Source organism: Lathamus discolor, chromosome 6 (genome assembly GCF_037157495.1).
Source record: "Lathamus discolor isolate bLatDis1 chromosome 6, bLatDis1.hap1, whole genome shotgun sequence".
Classification (NCBI taxonomy): Eukaryota; Metazoa; Chordata; class Aves; order Psittaciformes; family Psittacidae; genus Lathamus; species Lathamus discolor.
The window spans coordinates 7,155,801-7,176,233 of NC_088889.1; the positions used below are offsets into that span (position 1 = coordinate 7,155,801).

A 20,433-nucleotide genomic window follows, 5' to 3' on the forward strand; every position below is an offset into this window, starting at 1 on the left:
AGACCTAGGCTATTTTTTGCTCAATATAAAAACCTAAGCTTCCAGTTACTTTGAAAATACGAAGCTTACTTTCTGCTTACATTCAAAGGAACGTAACCCCATCTCTTTAGTTTCCCTGGTTTTGCCTTTGTTCTGTATCCGTTTTGTTGGTCAAAAAAAACCTTATCTTTTGAGGAACAGTTACAAAGCAAACACATCAAAACCAGAACTTTCTTTGCTGCACTTCACTTCCTTTTTCTGTAATGCTTTCTGTGAGAAATTTTTGCTAGTGGTCTAAAGAACAAAATTCAGAAATTCAATGGAAAGGCTCAAGTGAAACATTGGTTGTTTTATGTGGTAAAAGTAAAGCTGCCTAAAAGACTTGACTGCCCCCAGTGTTCAGGGTCTGAGTGCTGTATTTCCACAAGAGGTATGAGCGAGATGAGAATTTAGTAAGCTTGTTACAATTAAAGTAATTTATCCATTTTCAGACGACGTCTGAGTCGATGGGCAATTCCTTGCTATATCATTTGAGGGACAGAGATGCTCTCTTCTCACTCAGTCAGAAAACAAGTGTAAAGGAAATAACAGTTACTTACCCTAGGGAAACTGTGGTTCTTCAAGACAGAGCATTCAGTGTGGATCCTACTGTAGATGGGCATGTGCCTGCTGCATCTTATTAAAGTTACATCTATTTTTGACACAGATGAATTCATAATGGGGACAGAATTACAGAGTCCCAATATTATAGCAGAATTTGGAGATGTGACCTCGGAATAATCTGCCAATGCCACAGGGACACCCAATTCCTCCCTATTCCAAAGGGCTTCTTCTGATCTAATAGGCACAGATACAATTGAACATTTTTTCTTCTTAAACTGTCATGGGGAGACCATTTGTGAGTACTGAAGACAGCCATGGCAATCATAGGTTGGCCCACCATGCATCTAAGACATTTCCTGAAGGACTCACAAGGTAGTAAGAAAGGATACACACTGCAAATCAAGAGCCTTCAAAAACAGTTTCATGAAAGCAAGCACCATTCTAACACCGAAGCATATGTTCCATCTTATCAGGTAGGACAGAACAGACTCCATTTATTCACTTCTTTTTTAATAAAAAATTGGAAATCCCTGTTCTAAATATTCTAAATGAATTATTTCTATGACATCCAACCAAGCAGAGCAATAGAAAACCCTTCTGTTAGTAAGCTGCATTGCTGAAAAAGAGTACTTGGAAAGACAGCCTTACTCCATATACAGGGCCTGTATATGGGGTAAGGAGAGGCAGATGAAGAGAAAGTTGTGCCTGGTGAGGTCCTGCAGGCATTTGTTGATTAGCCAACAAATTCCACAGACACAGAAAAAACCCTTTTCAACACAGAAATGGCGGCAGGATCCTGCGTTTAATCATGCTCATAGACATGTTCCGAAAACAACTGCCTTAGGGAGCAATCCATAAAATTTACATGAGAAGTGGAAAGAACAATTCATCTAGAATAGCAGAGCTTTTATTAAGCAAGCAGAGCGGCTGATGAGTGCTAGAATAGGAATATGAACATTCTTTAGCTCCCCAGAGTAAGGAAATTGGAGGGGACATTTTCTTCACGGTACAACTAGCAGGAGCCCTTTACATAACTGCTACAGTTGTCCATTCTATACAGACCCTCACGTGGCTGACTTTTGTTATCTGTCTAGACACTTTGTTTTGAGAAGAACAACAAGGACATGTCTTAGGCCCACTAACTGCTACTGAATGCCCTTGTCAGCTGCCAATGGAAATCTAACAGACCAAGAATTAAACACACTGAATACATTTTCCAGAACTATATTTGTTTCAATATCCATCTTAAGTAATGAATCTCATCTGGCTACAGCCTCACGGGGAAGGGGATGAAGAGGAGGAATAATCTTTCAGGTTGGGGGAGACAGCTGGCACACTTCATGGGTCTGACCTGCAGAGACTGTCCTTTTCATCACAGACAGCAAATCAGAGCACTCTTCTCTGCAAGGAAGGATATGATGAAGCTAGAAGTCTACCAGTGTGTGTGGTAGCATGGGACCCAGTATCTGTGGTACAAAATTCAACTGGTGATGGTCCTAACAATCAGTATCAGGTTTCCCTAAAGTTTATTTCAGAATGTTATTCCAGTCTTTCAGGAAAAAAAAAAAAAGACTTTAAGAACAAAGGTATGTCCTAGGATTTGGAGTTTTTCCTCTGGACAGATGCATGTGTGCTCATTATGTGTTTAACACTGAGTGGTTTTGCCTTGTGATGAATGAAGTCTGTTACACTTAAGAAACCATGATGATATGGCTACCATCTTATATGTCTTTTCTAAGTGAAAAGTATATGTGCCTGCCTGTTCGTTTATGAAAAAGACTTATGTCCATAAACTGCTCAAGAGATGAACTGTTTGAGCTCAACATCATTTTTGACTTCTGGAAGAAGCTAAAAAAGGAGAAACAAACAGAATATCCCCTGTGGTGTGTCCTTACCCCAGGACAAAGCAATTTCTAGTATGTCCATCTCTAATGATATCAAACTGTTGTTTCGAGACCAGGGTTTAATTTTCAGAGGCTTTAGACTAACATTTCCAATGACTCTGAAAATTCATCATGTACTACCAATGAGTTCCTCTTGCAGTTCTTCAAACTTCAGCAGATCCAATAAAAAGTTAAAATCTACAGCTAAGCCAGGGAGTAGGCTTGAAATACTGCAGCAGGTCAGCTGTAGTCCAGGTTCTACCTTGGTAATAGACTGGAAGGAAACTGAAGGAGGTTCACAACTCTGCACTCCTTATACTGGCACATACAAACTCAGAGACACATGGTGCTGCTGTGACCTTGGGAGAAGTATTAAAGATTCTGAGCATGTGTGTTTGAGACGCACGTGCACTTCCAGTGGGATCTACACTGATGTATCCTCAAAGAAGAACAAAGCTTGTGTGGGGAGAAAAGTCTAGTCAGGAAGAAAGGAAAAAGCACTCCACAGAGGACTGACAGAAGCTTTTTTTTCTCTCACACACACACATTCTCTCTCTCCCCCCTAAAAATTGATTCTACTGTCTAGCATAACATGCATTTAATATCATAAGCAAAACAAAAAAACACAAAGCAAAATAAAAAACAAGGATCAAAGGAAGCAACAGAAACAACATCCAGAGAAAGGAAGAAATGACAATTCTAGTTGTGCTTCCTCTATGCCCACTTATTTTTGTGAATTACAGCAAGAGTCACTTTTCCATTTTATTTTCATACGAAATTATACAGATGATTTTGCAAATTTTAACACTGCACCTGCAATATTCCATCACTTTACGGTTCACTGCTTATGGCATCAGGATATGCATCACAGTGTGATGCATTATGGCACTTTAGACTACTTATGATCACTTTTTCTGTCCCTTGATATACTGGCTACCATTTGTTCTGTGCTTAGACAATTCAAAGCACCAGAAACAGTAACTTGGAACCTGTATCCATGCTTTTCTTCAGCTGATTATAACTTTCCTGAGGATATTTAATTTCAGTATATTTTTACACACATTATATATATATATATTTATAAATGCACATGTGTTTGTGTGTAAACATACATATGCTTTTTTACCCTCATCAGGCTATCCCTTGTCCTTGCTGATACTCTGGGAAGAGGAAACACAAACACAGGCGTGCTGCAAAAAGCTTCATGCTCACAGTCTTCTCATAGATTTCCCTCATACCTGACTGTGCATAAATTTCAGGTTAATTCCTTCCAGTGTGACCTGAAGAAGACCTCCTTCACCCGTTTTCATATCCTGCACAGGGAACTCACCACCCAACTCAGGGCCTGGGATGGTAATAAAAAGAATCAAAGAAAAAAACCCCAACCAAACAAAAATATCCAGAGAAAGAGAGAGAAAGAATAAAAAGCAGTCAGCCAAGTCATGGCATGGGGAAAAGAAATATAAATCAATAAAACATGATTTCCATTTGATGTGCATAACAAGAAGACACTGCTAAGAATAGCAGGGAGCACTGAAGTAAGAGTCCTCTCACTAATGACAGCATGCTGAGAACCACTAGATTTTTAAGTATCATAACAAAGTTCATCCTAGTTATATGAAGGGACATGGATGTCAGCTCAATCTGTATTTATTTAGTTCATATTGGTTTTTTTTTTTTTTGTTCATTTTAAAGGCCTTTTCATTTCTGCATGGTAAGACACTGCCATCACACAATATCACAGGCAGCACAGTCTTAAGTACGTGTGAGCTTGGTGATTTTGTATAGCATTGTTTTATTCTTTCAGTAATTAAAAAGTGAATATGGTTACAACAATGACAATTTAATAGAGGACATTAACAGATTACAATCTAGGTACTTTCTTTAGAATCATTCCGTTCAGCTGGAAGATGCTTTCTTATAATTACTTTTAGAAAATTATCCTTTGTGCAGAACCACTGGCTTTCAAACACATTTTTAACACTACGTTACTGTCCAATTCTTAATACAACTTTCAAAGACACTTTTTCCTCCTCTACGCTCAGTGAAAGTCCAGTCTTTCATCCTCCTCCTCAAATTAAACTGAATAAATAGTAGTAGGAAGAAAATGATAGCTCTTCCAAGCTCCAGCAGCTAGCTCAGAGTTGAACACTTAGGATGCTACATACACACAGATGTACAAAACCACCCTGAGATTTCCAAGTAAAAGGAGATTCTGTTCAAAGAAGTTATTAATACAAGACATATTTCTGGATTGCAGATTAAACAATAAATGTTTCCAACAAGCAAAATCTTGTACCTGGTTTAATGCTTTGCTGTCTTGCTGCTGCTCGCTCCATACTATCCTTCACACAGTAGTATAATTCCCGACACTAATGTATAAAAGAAGAGTAATACAATGTTATTTTTTAAATTACTAAGGAAAAAGAACAGCAAGATTCGAAGGTTCTACAAAAAGAAAAGCCCTTTGTGGTGCATAATGAACAAAAGCCTATAAAAGTTCAACCACAGCTAATTACTAGATGGTGTTTATTTCTCAAGATGAAAAAGTCTTTCATATCATTTCATAGCACAAGCTAGTGAAGTGTTCGTGGCTTGGTACACGCCCATTAGTAATTTAACCAAGTTTACTCGGTTCCTATTGTAGAAAAAGCCTCAAAACAGTATCACAAATACTCCCTTTCAGCTTCCAGCAATCGATGTTACTGGTCATGCTCATATAATCTATCTTTTTGTTATCCACATCACTTTCCTTATGTAAGTGATCTATTCATCTTCCCCCCAACACACTTCTAGTATCAAATAATAGTTAAGCCATAATCTCCAAGTCAACTTTAAGAACATTTTCCATCTGAAACCCAAGATACATCCAATTAATTTTCCAAGTAACTTCTGTAGCACACTGCTTTTTTCCTCCTTCCCTTTGCATTCAGACCTGTGTTACAATGACCTGGTCTGTGTAAAAGGAATTTTCTGAAGCAGAATTATAATCCCTTTATATACCTCAAGGTAATAACCTTTCAATATAATACTTGCATTTACAAATCTCCACCTTTTGTTTGCTGGTCATTGTGGAGCAGTTACTGAGTTCTAAGAGTTAATGGAGTTTTCCTCGCAAGTTTAAACTACTTTATATTTGCAGTTAATGATAAGGAGAAGAAAAGGGCTTTCTTATTAGTGGAGAATGTAGGCATTTACTTGGTACTTAATGCTGTTTTCCTTCTTCTAACCAAAAAACCCAAGTAAAAGCTACACATATAATGTCTTAAATTACATCCTGCTGTACTACTGTCCTCAGGTAAAGGACAAGGCCTAATGGCAGCTTCAGATGTCAGTGCTGTTTAACAGCCACTGCAGCCCAGTAACCAGTGCTGGAGAGAGAATGCTATTTTCTGATTAAACATAGAATATAACACACCCCAGGATTTGATTGTTCTACGCTGTTTTCCCTCAGTGTTGCGTGTATTAAACAAGATGCCTACCTTCTTTGTGTAGAACTTGTTCAGCTGCGTCTCCTGACCATTCCTCCGCCAGAGGCACAGCACTTTTGTTTTGGGACAGTAAGTCATGTTGATGAGCTTTTCATACCACCACCGTTCGTATACAGTTCCAATGTTGCTTCTCAGCACAATGCAATCATCACATACCTGGGAGCACAAAATACTACATAAGACTTCTAATATTATTTACTGAATGCTACTATTTGCGTTAATATTATTCTTGTCTCTACCTCCATGAAAAATATGTCTCCAGTTGTGTCTGTCCCAGCATGTACTACAAAAGTCTGCTTCTTGATGTGGCGGCTGCCACTGGGTCTCACCGGGAGTTCCCGTCCATTCTAGGAAAAAAATATGCAACCATTAATGAACTTTGAAACCAATTTCCCCTGATCTACTGAAAAAAAAGTCCATCAGGTGACACGTACAAGCATTTTCAACAACTTGAAAACAAGTATTTTTAACACAGCTCACTTGAGGCAATTTTGGACAAAGCCTTAAGCAAAATGCTCCGGTGAGTTTAGTTTCAACAAGTGTAACTCTCAGTCATCACCGCTTACAACACTGACACTGGTACCATACTCAGCATGGGGTAGTGAGGTGTCTGTGTTCCAGTAGCATTGCAGTAAACTGGTCTGCTTTTTCACAAATAATTGTAAAATAATTTTGTGTCCTTTCTGTGCACCAAACTAAGTTCCAAATGTAAAAATGCCTTGAAAAATTAGCTTTCAAAGGGCCTACCTTGCATTCACCCTAGTGATGGCTGCATTAAAAGCTGGCTACTTTTATTAACTTCAGTGTTAGCTTGAATTCTTAATGAGCATTATAGGATGCAAGGTTTATTCTGGAGGGGATCCTGCCCCTCTACGCTGCTCTCATGAGACCTCAATTGGAGTACTGTGTGCAGTTCTGGTGTCCTCAACATAAAAAGGACATGGAACTCTTGGAACAAGTCTAGAGGAGGCCACGAGGATGATCAGGGACTGGAGCACCTCCTGTATGAAGATAGGCTGGGAAAGTTGGGGCTGTTCAGCCTGAAGAAGAGAAGGCTGCGTAGAGACCTTATAGCAGCCTTCATAGAATCAGAGTCATAGAATAGTTATGGTTGGAAAGGACCCTAAGATCATCCAGTTCCAACCCCCCTGCCACAGGCAGGGACAACTCACACTAAACCACTTCACCCAAGGCTTTGTCCAACCTGGCCTTGCACGCTGCCAGGGATGGAGCATTCACAGCTTCCCTGGGCAACCCATTCCAGTGCCTCATCACCCTAACAGGAAAGAACTTCTTCCTTATATCCAACCTAAACTTCCCCTGTATAATTTTAACCCGTTACCCCTTGTCCTGTCACTACAGTCCCTGACGAAGAGTCCCTCCCCAGCATCCCTATAGGCCCCCTTCAGATACTGGAAGGCTGCTATGAGGTCCCCACGCAGCCTTCTCTTCTCCAGGCTGAACAGCCTCAACTTCCCCAGCCTGTCTTCATACAGGAGGTGCTCCAGTCCCCTGATCATCCTCATGGCCTCCTCTGGACTTGTTCCAACAGTTCCATGTCCTTTTTATGTTGAGGACACCAGAACTGCACACAATGCTCCAGGTGAGGTCTCACAAGAGCAGAGTAGAGGGGCAGGATCACCTCCTTCGACTTGCTGGTCACGCTCCTTTTGATGCAGCCCAGGATACGGTTGGCTTTCTGGGCTGCGAGCGCACACTGCCAGCTCATGTTCTTTTTCTCATCGACCAGCACCCCCAAGTCCTTCTCCGCAGGGCCGCTCTGAATCTCTTCTCTGCCCAACCTGTAGCTGTGCCTGGGATTGCTCCGACCCAGGTGTAGGACCTTGCACTTGGCATGGTTGAACTTCATAAGGTTGGCATCAGCCCACCTCACAAGCGTGTCAAGGTCCCTCCGGATGACATTCCCCTCCAGCGTTTCAACCGAACCACACAGCTTGGTGTCAACAGCAAACTTGCTGAGGGCGCACTCAATCTCACTGTCCATGTCATCTACAAAGATGTTGAATAAGACCGGTCCCAACACCGATCCCTGAGGGACACCACTCGTTACTGGTCTCCAGCCGGACATTGAGCCATTGACCACAATTCTTTGTGTGCAGCCATCCAGCCAGTTCTTTATCCACCGAGTGGTCCATCCATCAAATTGGTATCTATGATTCTATGTCATGTGGGACAGTGTTGAACGCTTTGCACAAGTCCAGGCACATGACATCAACTGCTCTACCCCTGTCCATCAGTTCCGTAGCCCCATCATAGAAGGCCACCAAACTGGTCAGGCAGGATTTCCCCTTAGTGAAGCCATGCTGGCTGTCACCAAGCACCTTGTTGTTTTTCATGTGCCTTAGCATGCCTTCCAGGAGAATGTGCTCCAAGATTTTACCAGACACAGAGGTGAGACTGACTGGTCTGTAATTCCCCGGGTCTTCCATTTTCCCCTTCTTGAAAATGGGGGTGATACCTCCCTTTATCCAGTCGTTGGGAACTTCACCTGACTGCCGTGATTTTTCAAATATGATGGCCAGTGGCTTAGCAACTTCAATCGCCAGCTCCTTCAGGACCCGCGGATGGATTCCATCAGGTCCCACGGACTTGTGCATGTTCAGATTTTTAAGATGGTCTCGAACCAGATCCTCTCCTACAGTGGGCCCAAGGTCTTCATTCTCACAGTCCCTAAGTCTGCCTTCCAAGACTTAGGTGGTGTGGTCAGAGCCTTTGCCAGTGAAGACCGAGGCAAAGAAGTCATTCAGAACCTCAGCCTTTTCCAAATCCAGGGTAGCCAGTTCTCCCTTCCAGTATCTGAAGGGGGGCTATAGGGATGCTGGGGAGGGACTCTTCATTAGGGACTGTAGTGACAGGACAAAGGGTAACAGGTTAAAACTTGAACAGGTGAAGTTTAGATTGGACATACGGAAGAAGTTCTTTACTGTAAGGGTGGTGAGGCACTGGAATGGGTTGCCCAGAGAAGCTGTGAATGCTCCATCCCTGATGGTGTTCCAAGGCCAGGCTGGACAGAGACTTGGGTGACATGGTTTAGTGTGAGGTGTCCCTGCCCATGGCAGGGGGTAGGAACTCGATGATCTTAAGGTCTTTTCCAACCTTAACTGTTCTATGAATCTATGATTCTATGGCAGCAGATAGTAGGAACAGTTTTATACAGAAATGGATAGCTGCAAGTTTTATAATGACCTGGAAATCAATGGAAGACTAAACGCTTGTTACAGTCATAGTAAGAATAACGGCTCTTGCCCTCAAAAGTGGTATTAAGAAAACATAGAGCTGCGGTACAGTCATGCTTATACACACTTGCATTGCAGTTCCAATTGATAATTGCATAATATTATAATATTACGAACAGCGGATACAATCACAGTCTTTATTCATGTGAAGGCAGAATGTAATAATTCAATTTAATTATTTGTGATATGTTTAAATAAGTGCTGCTGAGCATTTTTAGATTAATTTTGAGAGAGAATCTTTTTCCTCCACTGTAGCTCCCACAGATACATCACTGTTTACTTACCAGATTGGCCAGTTTGTCTAGAATATCGTTTATTTGCTGGCTGTGCACCAACCCAATATGTGACTTCCCCATCAGACGACGCACCTTTTTCCTAATATCATTCTTGTTCACCTAGAGGGCAAATATCAAGACAGTTACAGACTCTTCTCTACTCACAGGTGCCACCTCCTATCTACCAAAATCAACATACCTCGTTTTCCATTGCTAAGGCAGTAAAACAACTGCTCCGCAGCTCAGTCACGCTAGGGTCTCTTTAGTCCAGCTGTACAAGCACAAGTTGTGCACACACTAATTTTCCCAGCTACTGGGCAACTGATACCATGCACGACAGATTTCCTGCCTTAGTCTTGCACAAGAACAGCAATTCTACTACCTGCACTTCCAAAGACCGACACCAAAAGCCTCAGTTCTCCATGTTGCCACTTACGTGGTAAGTGCTACCTGCCAAGCGAGCTTCTCCACCTCTTCCTCTGCAAAGAGTTGATTTAGTCAACTATGCAGCCCTCAGCACAAGAAATACTGACACAGAGGCATGATATCTTTGACAATTCTCAGTCTTTCGTGATCTGTTTCCCAGTCACTAGGCCAGGGCTCTAAAAAACAATTGCAAATAATCCCCAAACAGCAGCAGGATCCTCCTAAAATGAGCTGCAGGGAAGCTCAGAGCAAAACATTTCTGCCTCAGGAGCACTTTCAAAAGGCTATTATGAATGCCAGCCATGGACACTAAAGGCTTCAAGACAGTAAACTCATGCTTGGGTGCCGACTTCAAGCTGGATCGGACATTCTTTTTAATCCTATTGTGATTATGGCTTAATGCTATGGAGCATACAAAACAAACCCAAACTCCTTTCATCCTTTGACAAGAGTTCTTTGCAGTTGAAAGAAAACATCATACTTTTCAGGAATTTTTAGGTAAAAACTACTAGGCTTTGCTACCCCAAATCAAGAAAATGAATTATATACCAAGGTGTTGGGTTTGGAGGATTATGCTTCCCTTGACAGCTCAGAAGAATTCACCTCTCTAGTAACAGCAGACCTTCCAACTTTCCAGTTTCTACTAGAAGCTGCCCTAAGATAAGATACCTTGGATAAAGTCTTTAGCCTCTTAAAGCTTTCACACTAACTGCTTAAAAAAATCCTAAATACAAATAACATGTACTAAATTCTAGATCCAGCACTTTCTATCCCAAAACTGATAGTGTGGAGCAGGGAAGATAAGTAACCATGACAATAACAAAAAATCCCTCCTACCAACGACAAAACCACCCCACAACCCTTGTTTTGCCCAGTTCTTCATCCCACACTCACTCTTGAGCATCTCTGAAGATGCACTGAAAACTGCTGTGCTGGACAGCACAGTGCATCAAATCTGCCACAGGCAAAATCAATGTCCCTAAGCTGGTTCTTGGATCTTCCAGTGACTTTGAGGGAGGGTTTGGACTACCTAAAAAATCATTCAGACTAAAAGAAATACAAGTAGCCATCTGCAGCATTAAGGTGTATACAGACAGCCCACTGAATGAGAAAGTGGGCTGCTTACCAGAAACAGCAAATTTCATGGTAAGTTATTGATGCACATATTCACAATCTGCCCATGTTTGGAATTTACAGCTGTGAGGAAATAGGATTAGAAGATGCTCTCTATTTAATTTCTAACCCATACTCTTCAAAAGAAGAATGGCTACTAAAGTTACTGGTAGAAATAATACACTTCTATTTTAAATGGCAAGGTATATGCATACCCATGGAATAGGACATAGGTATAGAACTGCATAAACTCAGACAAGGTCTCTCAAAGAATCTCCAGGTACTGAAGCCATTTTTTCATTAAGATTAGGAGATGCTTAGAACTTTCTTTTTTACTTCACTGTTCTGAGCTCCATGGACAAAGACGTACAGTTTCAAGACAACATCAACAAAATATTCTGCTTAAATCTGAGCAGTGATCTATTAAAGAGAAAGAAGTCACCTTTATCATAAGCATATAAGCAATCATATTATGCAGCAGTGTGGCCAACAAGCGGTCCTCATCATCCTCCAAACGCTTTCGATCGTGTTCTCCCAGGGAAAGATACCTGCAAGAAGAGCTAGATCTGAAACAGACTCAATGGCACTAGCAGTGTGCTTTGGTGAATTAGATATTTACAAGTATATGATGATATAAATGATCAGATATTTACAAATAGAGCACTATTTGTAAAGTGTATGGCAAATAAAACCTCCAAAAAACACAAAGCCAAATGGGCATTTTCCAGTAAACCACTGAGATCGTTAATTAAACATTCCCATTAATTATTAACTGGTTGAAGTACATAACATCTGCTCAGTTGGAAAGCTCTCAGTAATTTGCTGGGCTTATCCATTTCCTGGATCAGTCACAGCTCCATGACAATTACACCTGCCAGAAGAGGAACATAAAACTCAGTACAAGAGCTACCCGCCTTCAGAGCTTAAATACAGCTGCAAGGCAGGAGTGAACTGATGAAGGAAGCGCACAGGCACTCTCTTTTTCCAGAAAGGTACCAGTAGATGGTGGAAGAAACCAGTTTTCAAACTATCACAAGCTCCTATTTTGGCTTCCAGATGCCATGTTACAAGATAAAATGGATTCATAATATAGTTAGAGATTCAAGAGTGCAGGCAGTACAGCTGCAGGTGGCAGATGGAGCAGGGAATGACCAGAGCTAAGGGGCTGGAAAAAAGCAAACAAACAGGTAGTGTAGTTCAGCATCTTAAAAGTAGCCCAGCTTTAAGTAACCACATGGATATTTCTAGAGAGTGGTTCCCTATTTGGCTTTTTGTTTCTTTTAACTACAAACTGTGTAGTAAAAACACCTGTAAGTGACTTTGCATTTTGAGAAAACTCAAGATGTAATTCCTGAAGACATTTCATTCTCTCACTTTATGTCAACACACTGATCATCTTCCTTTATTCCAGAATATAGTCATCTTGCCACACAAATCTCTTGCTTCACTACTGATCTAGCCTATTCCATCCATTCGTACTGTGATTGTGCTTACATTTCCCATTTCTCATGAAGTATCACCTCTCCACAAGAGTTAAAAAAAATACATGTTGCAACTGAAGACACGATTTCAGTATCAGGAGATACCAGCCAGCAGACAAAACACTCACTTGGGAACAGTGAGGCACAGTGACAAGGTTTACAAAGTGACAATAATATGTTCAGCAGAATTTATACTAGTATGTTATCAATTTTTGTACTATTTCAGCCCCAGTACAATGAGGAAGAAAGAGGTCAACTAAAGAACTTTACCTGTCAATCATCTCCTGAGGTCCCTGGTCCATCCCCATTCCTTCCCTCTCTAACATCACGGCATCCAAAAAGGCATCTTCCCAGAACTGCATCTGGTCCCACAGAGTTGAACGTTCTTTGCCTGTACAATGTATACAAAAAATGAGCATTTATTCCACTTACTCCAGCTAAATACTTGAATTCCTGTTCCTTCCCACTCCTTGAAAATACCACAAGTCAACACACAAAAAATTCTTTAAAAAAAAAAAAAGGTTACTTTTAAACCACAACCAATATCACAACTGATACTGTGGTTTAAAAACGTGTAAAAGAGAAGACATCTCTCTCATGCTAATTCATAGCATAATCTTTTCAAGCCCTTACACAAAAGTTCCTCTCATCTCTGTTCTTTAAGGAATATATCTTCTTTCATATACTGTTAGCACTGCCCAAGGGAGACAGGAGTATCTCACACACACACAGATCACAGCAAACACACAGAGAAGTGGAAAGATAAGATTATTACTCATAGAGAAGGTTTCCATTGCAGCATCCTCTAACTGGTCCCAGACAGATCCTTTATCCCTACCTGCAGCATTCGAAGCAGGTAGGAACGGTAAGTGGAAAGGATGAAAAACACAGGAAGAGAGAGCTCTTGATTAACAGCAAGTCCAAATGAAATACATTTTTAAAAGTCAGTATACTCCTAATCCAAGGATACAGTCAAAGGCCATTAGCATTCTAATGTATTCTGTTCAATGACTTAAGCTGAAGGATCTTTTTTTCAAGATCAGTGATACTTTTTAACCTCTCATGCCTAGCTAAGTAAGTTCTTCAACGCTTTTTCCAACAGCTTAAAGAATTTATATGCAAAACCAGCAAGAGACTTGGACAAACTACATTCTGTGCAAAGCACACCATTCACACCCATCTCCTCATACGTTTATTCAATCTCTGCAGCAAATCTTTGGCTTTATTCTGAATGGCTTCACGCATCCTCCTATTCTAACAGCATAGACAACACTAGGGGGTTAAAAACAGTCCCTGGGAATGTAAAATTCCAGTCTGCCCCAGGCATGGCTCCACCTGAACTTCAGTCTAAAACATCCTGTCCAAGCAAAAAGAAAATAGTTTACCCAAAAGTCCTTCATAGAGATAGACACGCTGGTTTCCATCCTCTGGAGCTCTCCCTGGAGTGCTGCCTTTGCTGTCCTTCACACTCTGCTTCACGTTGTGAGACTTTGCCTGAAAATAACACAAGAGGCGTCAATTTAACTCGTTGCTCTGCAGGACTGTTTTCTGCAGGCCACTGTTGTGCTCAGTGGATGCAGTTTGCAAGCTTCACTTCATGGATGCTTCTCCCAGAAACATTCACAAAACAAACAAATCACTCTGTTCAAAGAGCACAGTAATACACTTGAGAGTATTTAAAAGTTACAATTACACTTCAAACAGCTTCTGAACCTATAACAGGTCATCCCTTTCCTGTATCAAACAGCTGCTCCTAAGAAACAGGGAATCTGTCCCTCTTATTTAGGTACAGTCGAACAGCGCTCATTGATGTTGCTTTGCCTCTAAAAGGCAATTAAACGTCCATGTGGTTGAGAAAAATACTGAATGAGGGGGAATTAGATATTGCTAAGGCCTGTAACATGCAAGATGTGAATCTGCTATTCTCAGAGCCATGTATTGCATGGAAAAAGAAGAAAGGTACATGGATCCATATAAAATTACATCTTTAATATTTTAATATTGTAAGTCACTACTGATTAACCTGTAGAAGAGAATCAGAGATCCTCTTCTATACATGCACACACATTGAAGTGATTACCGGAAATAAGAGATTTAATAAAAATAGATATAATTAAAAGCAAACGACCAAACAAAAACAATAAAGGAAAATAAAAAAGAGAAGTCTCAATGCCCTTACAAAGATGGAGCTGGTAGCAGAGTTTGTCTCAATTTCACTGTCTGACACAGTGCCTCTGGATCCGGCCAAATTGCCACCGTTTTCTACACTGGGGCCATCACCAGCATTGCTGCTCAAGTCACTGTCTGCTCCTAATGTCTCTCCGGAACTGTTACTAACCTGTGGAGAAAAATAAAGCAGTTACCTTCAATAGACAAAGACACTGAAGAGAGAAAAGATGTAAAATGTTTCTTCTTCAGGCACAAAAAAAGCAGCAGTACAACAGAAGGCCACATTTGCCTTTTCTCCTTCAGTAACATCTTTTATCAAATCCTACTCTGCAGAGAAAGATGAAGAGAGATACAGAAAGCCCTTTTAGGAAGGGGCTGTTTAGATTGGAAGAACTGCTTAGAACAGTTTAGACTGGAAGGGATCTGTACAGATCACCTACAGACAAGCTCCCCTGCCCAAGCAGGGTCAACAAGAGTATGTTTCTGAGGACCACGTGTAGTCAGGTTAGTAAAACCTCCACAGATGGAGAATCCACAGTATCTCTGGGCAAACAGCTACAATGTTTTGACAATCCTCAAACTAAAACAGTGTTTTCTTGTGTTCAGATGGAAGTTTCTGTGCTTTAATTTTTGTGTTGGAACTTTCTGAGCTCAGAGGAGGGCATACTTGAGTATTAACCTGCTCTTCTAGACCCCTCTTCTATCTGGTACAGTATCTAATAGAATACGGTGTTCATCGGAGAAAGACAATCAAAGTATTATTCCTGTTGACAGCCTGAGAAAAGATCCTAGAAAGCCAAATATTCACAGGTATGCACCAGGTTTGAGAGATGGAAAACAACAAAAATGACAATTCCTTGGGTTTTGTCCCTGGAATAATCTGTGTCAGAAAACATGTGGTAGGGAGAAGGCTCATTCTCTTTTTACTGAATGCATTGCTGCTACCTTTCCCTCTAGGGCCTATACTTGATCAGAAAGCAAGCAGACATCATTTGACATGATTCAAGTACTTTAAGGTAAAACATCAGAAAGTTTGTTCTTTTTTTGCTCTCAATTTAAACATTAGTCTTTATAGATGGTTTATACACAACTAAGGCATATTTATAGAATTATTGCAATCCACCAGTTCCATAAATACACTAATACGTAGGAATATGTAACAGCAACAAGCACCAAATATGAAGGATGCAATCTGTTAACAAAGCACTATGTTCTGACACCCATGCTTGCACACACCCAGAGATCTGGAGAAAGAACTCACAGACGTACTTTATGCATGCATGACAGTATGCAGCCATACCACACAGAATGTAGGCATGAAGTATCCTCCCCTACTTTAGCAAGCAATGACTTAAGATTTCACTTTGGCCACATCCTACCACAGTGCTGACTTCAGAATCCTGGCTTGTACTTCGGACCATAACTGTTGGTCCTCCACCGGGAAGAGAGTCGAAATCACTCTTCTGCAAGCAATACACAGGACACGAAGAAAAGTCACATTAGTTTTTATCATAGGGAGAGAATATCCCATTCCTCTGGGTCTTGAATCACATTCCTTATGCTCCCTTGGTTTAATTAGCCAGCCACACTGAAACTACTGCCTGCATGTCAAAAAGAGCATGGGGTCATAGAACCATAGAATCAGCCAGGTTGGAAAAGACCTTTAAGATCACCAAGTCCAACCATTATCCCAGCACTGCCAAGCCCACCACTAAACCATGTCACTGAGGGCCTCATCTACATGTTTTTACGTAGCTTCATCTACATCTACAGTTTTTGAACACTTCCAGGGACGGTGACTCCACCACTGCCCTGGACAGCCTATTCCAATGCCTAAGCACCCTCTCTGTGAAGAAATGGTTCCTAATATCCAAGCTAATATCCAAACCAGGAAACAGGGAAGGCATTTTACATAATGAGCCTTTCAAGAATGCTCAAACCTGAGAAGTCAAATCCTTTCTCTTACCACTTAAACAAAGCAAGCATAGGAGCCACTGACCTGAGAACCTGAGGCCAGACTGAGGCCACTGTCTGCACTGATTTGGGATTTCTTCTCATCTGTTTCTCCCAAATCAAAATGTTTCACACCTTCTGGCCCTGAACAAAGGAAAAAGTAAACCATTACTGTACCAAGAAAGAACAGTACGGCAGAAAGCAGATGACAGACTGAAAGCAGGAACAGTACCAAGAAAACCAATTTGGTTTCTCATTCCTTGGATTTAATTACTTTTTTTATTCCTTGGTACTGTGAACAACAACGCCAGCAGGACACATCTGCCATTCTTCAAAAGTTAATTTGAATTCAAATACTCCAAAGGCATAGTCCAGGAATGACTATCACTAAACGGTACCTTGTTAGTCATTCAAGAGAGAAAACAGGACACACAAAGGTCAAGTAGCTTCCAGTTACAAAATAAAAAACCATGCAGAGCAGTTGCCATTCAACTCTAGGAAGCCACTTCCTTTATTCTTGGTAAAATCAAGGACACCTAAAATCAAAACAGCTAATTTGCTCCAAGTCTTGGACTGAGCTGGTTAGGTTGCCTGCCGCAACTATCTCCAATCAGGCAACACAAGGCAACGACTTAAGAAGTCACAACTGGTGTTACACCAGTAAGAATATCAAGGCAGAAGCTTGGATGCTGCTGTACTTCACTACACTCCCCAATTACATTAACAAATGGCTCTCCAGAGTTGACAATCACATAGGTCAGTAGTGAGAGAGGTAATCAGCAAGCTTTAAGTCATGCATTCATTAACAAAGAAAGGGAACAATGACAGAGAACTTTATGTTCAATTTCCCATGCAGTTCTAGAATCACATCATCTATTGTCCTCTGATGGGATGGCAGAAGGAAAAGAGAATGATGGATAGGTAGAGCCTGAAAAGAAACTTGGATAAGCACTGAATGAGCTAAATAACGAGGCAAAGAAAGAATGTGTTATAGACTGTACATAGAATGTCACTACTCTCAGAGAGGGGAAGAGGCTGAATGCAACACTTCTGCCATATCCATATCTGCCAACTATTCAGTAACAGGAAGACATGATCAGCAGCTGCAATATTTGTATTATATACCCATGACTATATCCAGTATTTCTAAGCAAACTAAGCCACTGATCACAACAACCTGGAAATTATGAGCATGTTTGTATTATATGTAATATTAGAGAGGGTAAGACAGCGAAAAGGAAAGAAAAAAGGGAAGGGAGGAGAGAGAGAGAGAGAAGGATAATATACAAAGATTTGTGGGAGTGAATTTGAGATGGTATGTAAACTCATGAATAGCAAAGCCATAAGCGGGCTGTGCAGACCATACCAACTTACTACTCAACCATCAATTCTCCATTTGAAGTGTTTTACAGGAAGTGTTCATTTGTGACAGTATTCTGCCTCTAAATCCATACCTTAGTTACTGTAAATCAAGTCATCAAAGATTCTAACAAAGAGAAAGTATAAACCAAATTTACAAGAAAAAAGGAAAATAACTAAAAGTATCCTTTCTAAGAATTTGGAATCTAATTTTCCAATATATTCCAATATTCCAATATATTCCAATAATATACATTGCTCACCTCTAGAGGTTTACTTGCGCTCATTTGAAAGGCCACCACTTCTATTTCTGAATAACGATGCAGACAGAAGTTTTACATCTCATTGCTACTGCAGAAATACTAAACTGCAGCTGTCTGGTTTTAGCAATGTGAGAGCTCCCTGTCCAAACACATAATTCAGATATATTTCTGGCAATGTGACTTTTAAATCAAGTGCAACTGACTGAAGCAGTTCCGGGATTTGACAGTGGGGCAATAGTAGTTAACTGAGTTCAAGGAGCACAATAACCACAATCACATCGTTGTCGTTCTAGATTTATAGGCACTTACAAACCTTCCCTTCTTTATGGAGTTGTATGTCCAATATATATAAAACACCTCAACCTAAATTTATCCCTCCCAATGTAGGCACCTACCTGAAAGGCCCAGTTTGGGAGAGTAGGTGCATGCATGTGCTATGTGTGTCCCACACACACTCCTACCATAGAAGAAAGCAAATCACATGTGGTAAGCTGTACTGCAGAGCTGCCCCATTTTTGTCATTCTCTCTGAACTAACGCCAGGTGCTCATTTGTACTTAACTGAAGTATGTACCTGAGGAGCCTAAAACTAAGGTAGCAAATCCAGGCCAAGTCGGAATGTCAGGAATTTTTGCTCATTCATCTTAGCTATTAATCCTCCCAAACCTTCAGCCTGTAAAAGGGGCACCAGCTCTGCAAAGTAGAAACTACACTTCTGTTAGGAAACACCTACCGCATCATGGTTGTTACAAACTAGCTACTGTCCTGTCATATGTGCTTATTTACAACAGCAATAACCGAAAGAGCAAAACCTTGTACTATACCTGCAGGTAATATATAGTCAATGATTTATTCAACAACATATTTTAGTAGATGTTAAGATCTGTGTAGATTTAGGCTACTATTTCGACTCTGCAAACAGCCTCACACTCTTTAATAATACTTAATAATAACTCCTTTAATATGGCATATAAAAACCAAAATCAGGTTGATTGCTTATTATGAGACTATTATACTAAATACAATTCTTCACATACACCTTCTCTCTCCCCCTCAAAAGTATTTATTTTTGCAGACTGACTGTGGTCCTAAACTGTTCATGATTGATGCCAGGAAACAAAATTTGTTATCCCATGGCTTGAAAGAACAGAGAATTCTTCACACCAGTAACATTAAATCAATCTATTCATGTCAAAGCCTTGTTAAGCAAAAAGAGTCTTTAAAGGAGAAGGAGTATCTTAAAATCCTTCATGTACATCTGATATGATGAGGATGCAGAATATCTGCTTCCACTTCTTTGAAGAAGGCAACATTCAGGGGAGGAAAAAAAGAAAAGAAAAAGGAAAAAAGAAAAAAAAAAAGAAGAAGATACATTTGAACACAATTTCCCCAGGGCAAACAGATCAATTTGGTCTCCTCTATAATGCAGGCTTTTCTTGGCAGCCCTTTGTTGTGCTGGGTATAAAAACTGTGTGCCAGAGATGCAAGCTCACCCTGCACCTGGGGAGTTGGCAGTTATGGGGAGGCTGGAGGAGTCAGTTTCTATGGTTTTTAAATTCCTTACTCGTTTTTTCCAAAGCTTTTTGCTTTTTCACTTCCTGGTGCTTGTTCCACAATTCTACCCAAGATGCATTGAAAGCAGGAGAGAAAGAGAAAGAGTCAGCAGCTGGTCAGACAGGTGAAAACGGGGACAAAAAATGGAAACAAAAAGCCCACCCCCTTCATCTCAAAGGAAAAAAAAAGGAAATTCCCAACAACTGCTGAGTGAAGAGTTAATTAACACCATTTTACAGGAAATCAATGCTAGCGCTGATCGAGCATCATCTCTCATTTATAGAGTTCAAATGTGAGAGATGACTTCACACCAACTATGGAAAACCAGCTATTATGAACACATATAATGCAATTAATCACCTTTCCTGAGAAAGGCCTTTGAGATTGTCAGTTATTCCTCCCAAATGTAGGCATTACAGAAGCTCTGATTAACAGAAACATTTTCATGTCCTCTGTATCATTGACAGGAAAAGGCACAAAACCAGCAGCAGCAATTCCAAGAAAATTAAAAGGTGTAAATTAACACAATATTTAACCAACATTGTACCTTAAAAAACAGCACAAAGTTTACAAGAAGTTACTTTGTCCTGACAGCATTCACAATAACTGCTTGGCTCTGCCTATCAAC

General features: G+C 40.6%; 1 protein-coding gene across 7 annotated transcripts in view; it reads right to left on the reverse strand.

Annotated features, from left to right (window-relative positions):
- Window positions 1–20,433, reverse strand: part of MADD (MAP kinase activating death domain) — a 74,662-nt gene that overhangs the window by 10,317 nt on the left and 43,912 nt on the right. For all 7 annotated transcript variants that reach the window (XM_065686479.1, XM_065686477.1, XM_065686476.1 and 4 more), the window contains 11 exons: window positions 16,677–16,774; window positions 16,057–16,140; window positions 14,688–14,846; window positions 13,894–14,002; window positions 12,779–12,899; window positions 11,470–11,575; window positions 9,498–9,608; window positions 6,196–6,303; window positions 5,948–6,112; window positions 4,765–4,837; window positions 3,704–3,810 (listed from right to left, as the gene is read on the reverse strand). In XM_065686479.1, the coding sequence (XP_065542551.1) occupies window positions 3,704–3,810; window positions 4,765–4,837; window positions 5,948–6,112; window positions 6,196–6,303; window positions 9,498–9,608; window positions 11,470–11,575; window positions 12,779–12,899; window positions 13,894–14,002; window positions 14,688–14,846; window positions 16,057–16,140; window positions 16,677–16,774 (1,241 nt within the window). The remainder of the gene's footprint in view (window positions 1–3,703; window positions 3,811–4,764; window positions 4,838–5,947; window positions 6,113–6,195; window positions 6,304–9,497; window positions 9,609–11,469; window positions 11,576–12,778; window positions 12,900–13,893; window positions 14,003–14,687; window positions 14,847–16,056; window positions 16,141–16,676; window positions 16,775–20,433) is intronic.